Below are 3753 nucleotides of genomic sequence, written 5' to 3' on the forward strand. Positions count from 1 at the left end.
ATTAACTCGCTCTTCCTCAGAGCTGAGGGGTCTCAGTGCCACGGCTCCTGCCTGTCCCTGCAGCCCCCATCCAGCTTTGGGCTCTGCTCAGCAGTGCCTGCAAGCACCCCAGGCAGCACGGGGGCTCCCAAAATGTCCTATTAGCAGTGGGAGGGGGAGAAAAGCCAGGAAAAAAGCCAAGGGTGACTTGAGTGCAAAGCCTCAGCAGAGTTTTAACATTTCCCCCCCCCTTTTCCCCCAACCCCCTGCCCTGCCTTACCTTTGCCTGCACTCATGGTGACGGGCTGGGCAGTGCTCCCTCTCCACTCTCTGGCCTCACCGACTGCGCAGGGATGGAGCAACCACCTTGACGCCCGTCCAGCCGCCCAACCGGCCGGGCTTAACCCCACTGCTGCTGGGACGGGACACGGGACAGGGCAAAAATCACCTGGGACGGGATCCTTGTTTCTCCTGCCCAGGTCTGTAAGTGTGTCCATGGCAGCTCAGGGAAGGGGGCGGGGGGGATGAAAGGAGATGCCCAGGAGGGCAGTGGTCCTGCTGGAGATGGGGTTTGCATGGGCAGTGTGCATGGAAGAGTAAATGGAGCAGGGATGTTCCCACAACCATGCCCCAGGCTCCTGGAGGGTGCTGAGCAGCAGGACTGGCCCTTCCTGGGTGCCTGCTCTGCTGGGGATGCCCTGGGGTGAGCCCTGGCATAGGGACCCAAAAAAACACATGCTGGGGCTTGTGTTTTTTAAGCATCCTTATTGCACAAGGGGTTGGAGGGGTGGGGATTACCCTTACCAGGAGATGGGCTGGAATGCCCAAGGCTTTATGGTGATGCAAGTGGGAGACGAGTTGGAAAATGGGAAAAAGCTCTTCTCCATGTGGCATGAGAAGCCTTGGGGCTGAACCCGCAGACCCCTCCTGCGGGTATATCTGCTTGGCTCGGTGCTTTTGTGGGACAGGGGAAGCAGAGAGCAAAGCCCAGGTCCCATTGGTGAGGGGATGGCTGTGAGAGGCCTCCAACACTCGGTTCTTCTGCCAGCTCCACATTGTGTGGGATGACAGCAGGTGATGCTCTGGGGCTGGCACATCACACTTGCTGCCTGGCACCTCATCAAAACCACCGCAGGGAGGCTGGTGACCTCATGCTGTGTCCCAGGTTGTTTTCCCACCAGCGTCCAATGCGACTTCTGCAGAATCTTTTACCCGTTTCCAAGAAATAAATAAATAAAAAGCCACTTCTACCCAAGTAAGAGAAGCCCCAAGGGCCAGAAGCTGCTGTATGGAAAAGCCATGGCTAACCCATCCCAACATCCTGATTGCCCTGTTCCTCCTTGAAGATGCACCCGGACAAGGCTGGTACCATTCACATCCATGGCTCCAGAAATGGGCGTCCCCCACCGGTGCTGAAGCTCTTCCCAGCCCTGCTTCCCCCTCTGCTGGTCCCCAAGGTGGAGATGGAGCAGGAATCCTCTCCGCCACCAGCCCCACACCACAGGTATCCGTGTCATGCTCCAACCTCACCCATCCCCATGGGAACCTGGCATCTCCTCCAGCTCCCAGGGACACAGCTCAGCTCTTCACCACTTAAGTAGTTTTAAGAAGGTCTTGACTTCTCACCAGCCGAAGCAGGACCATGCCTATGGGAATAGGCATCAGAGCAAGACAGCCAGGCTCCAGTGTTACAACCTGACTTTCCCACAAGCTGTTTTCTCCCTTCCTTTTTGGCCCTGAGCAGTGCTCTCCTCCCCCTCTATTTTAATCTTCTCTTCTGGGAAATTATAGATTAGGAGGGAGAAATGAGAGATGGAGATACACACACCCGCTAATAGGCGCTAAGCACATATTGACACAAGGTGTAATCAATCTGGAAGCTAAAAAGAGCTGAGCCAGCATGGGCCAGCCAGCCAAAACCCACAAAACCTCTTTGGGAAGTTTAAACGAGCCCTACCTGTGGCTGGGAGTGAGTTTATCCCTGCCTCCAACAGCCTTCTTTTAGGGAACATACCAAATGAACTGCAGAGGGAAAATAGAGGGTAAATAAGCAAATCTCTTCCGGATGTGGTTGCGGTGCAGGGTAGTGCTAGACCTATCTGCACCTTTCAATCTTCCCCAGACGTCTCCCACCGCTGCCCATGGCAGGAGATGCTGGGACCCCGTGGCACATTGATCCCTCCAGCATCACTGCCAGCCCATCCTGCTCACCGGGACCTCACGCCTGCCCAGGGTACCATGGCACCACAGCCACCACGGGGACCTCAGTTTGGGTCCCCACCACAGATGTCCTCCTCCCACCATAGCCCCAGCCAGTGCAGCCCTCCCCTGCCGATCCCCCCCCATCATTTCAGCTCTGGCAGCTAATCTCCCCAGCTGGGACCAAAGTCTGAGCCGCCCCACCTGGTTGCCATGGAGAAGGCTGTAATGGTATTAGGAAAAGCAGCAAAATCATAAAAAAAAAAAAAAAAGAAGCTTTTAAAGCTATTTAAACTCTAAGGAATTATTACCTTCCCCAGCAGCCCTCCCATGCCTGCAGGGAGCTTCCTCCCTGTCCTTTCATGTGGGTAAATGTCACCAGCTGTCCCTGGGTCCCTGTCCTGTCCCCAACCGCTCATGCTGGCCAAGCTGCAGAGGGACCAGCACTGGTGGCCCTGTCAGCTCTGCCACAGCTGGGGAGACTGGGAGCTCCCCAGGGCTACCCCAACCCAGGGCAAGTGACCCAGGGCCAGCTCTGGGTACCAGCACCAACCCAGCTTGAGCAGGGTTGTGACATGGGTGGTGGTATCACAGCTGAGTTAGGGAGTATTTTTAGCAAATCTTGCCAAATATTGTCCCTGTCTGGAGGACAGCATCTCGTGTTGCCAGGACAACAGATACTGCCGTTCCACATCCTGAACCAAAAACATGTGAGCCCCAGTGCTGCTGCTGGAGAGAGCTGGGACAGTGGACACTGGCATCCCAGAGCTTGTGCCACTCCTTTGGGGAGACCTGCAGGGACCAAGCTCCCTCCCAGAGAGACCTTCCCAGTGCAGATGGGCTTTTCCTGATGCTCACTGACTGCCTGCATTTCTGCTCATCCTGTTCCCCCCTTGTTGCGTTGCATCATTTTTCACCCCAAACTTCAGCGTTGCTCAAGATGGGGACCTGGCAGGCGTGGCAAAAGGCTTTGGCAGCTGCTGACAGAGGTCCTCATCGGCATCTCTGAGTGTCCTGCTGCAGTTGCAGCAGGCTCAAGTGGGGAGTTGAGAAAGGTGGCTCTTGGGGATGGTAATTACCACACCAGTGTCCCACATGGCTACGTGAAACCACATCACTGGCACCAGTCTGGCCAGACTAGTTGGACTGGGGAGGTGATGACATCCCCAGGATGTGACTCAGGGTAGCCAGGACCACAGCTGGAGGCACAGATGGGAAATTTCTCAAACGCTGCGTTTTGGGGGAAAAGGGGAATCCTGGGAGTGGGGGGTTGGAAGTATACAGGAACAGGGAAAGGAGAGAGAGCCTGTCCCAGCAGCCTGGTCCTCAGGGCACCCAGCCAGTGGGATTGAGTGGGAGCGTGGCCTTCCTCCTGCCAGAGGTTGCACGGCCATGACCCCCAATGGTGCCTGCTGCCAGGCTCTCGCTGCCTGCCCCATGCCAGCCCTGCTTCTCAGCCCTGCAGGGAAGCACCAGGAGATGCTCAACATGCGTGATGAATGGGACGTGAGCCAGCAACGGCCATTTGTGTAACAGAAAACCCACCATATCCTGGGCTACAGCACTGTGCTGGGT

General features: G+C 56.3%; 1 protein-coding gene across 1 annotated transcript in view; it reads right to left on the reverse strand.

Moving 5' to 3' along the window:
• Nucleotides 1-275, reverse strand: part of IGFALS (insulin-like growth factor binding protein, acid labile subunit) — a 2516-nt gene extending 2241 nt beyond the window's left edge. The window contains exon 1 of the mRNA XM_010146982.1: nt 260-275. Coding sequence (XP_010145284.1) covers nt 260-275 — 16 coding nt within the window. The remainder of the gene's footprint in view (nt 1-259) is intronic.
• Between the last annotated feature and the right edge of the window lie 3478 nt (nt 276-3753).

Source organism: Eurypyga helias, unplaced genomic scaffold, assembly GCF_000690775.1.
Source record: "Eurypyga helias isolate BGI_N326 unplaced genomic scaffold, ASM69077v1 scaffold43132, whole genome shotgun sequence".
NCBI lineage: Eukaryota > Metazoa > Chordata > Aves > Eurypygiformes > Eurypygidae > Eurypyga > Eurypyga helias.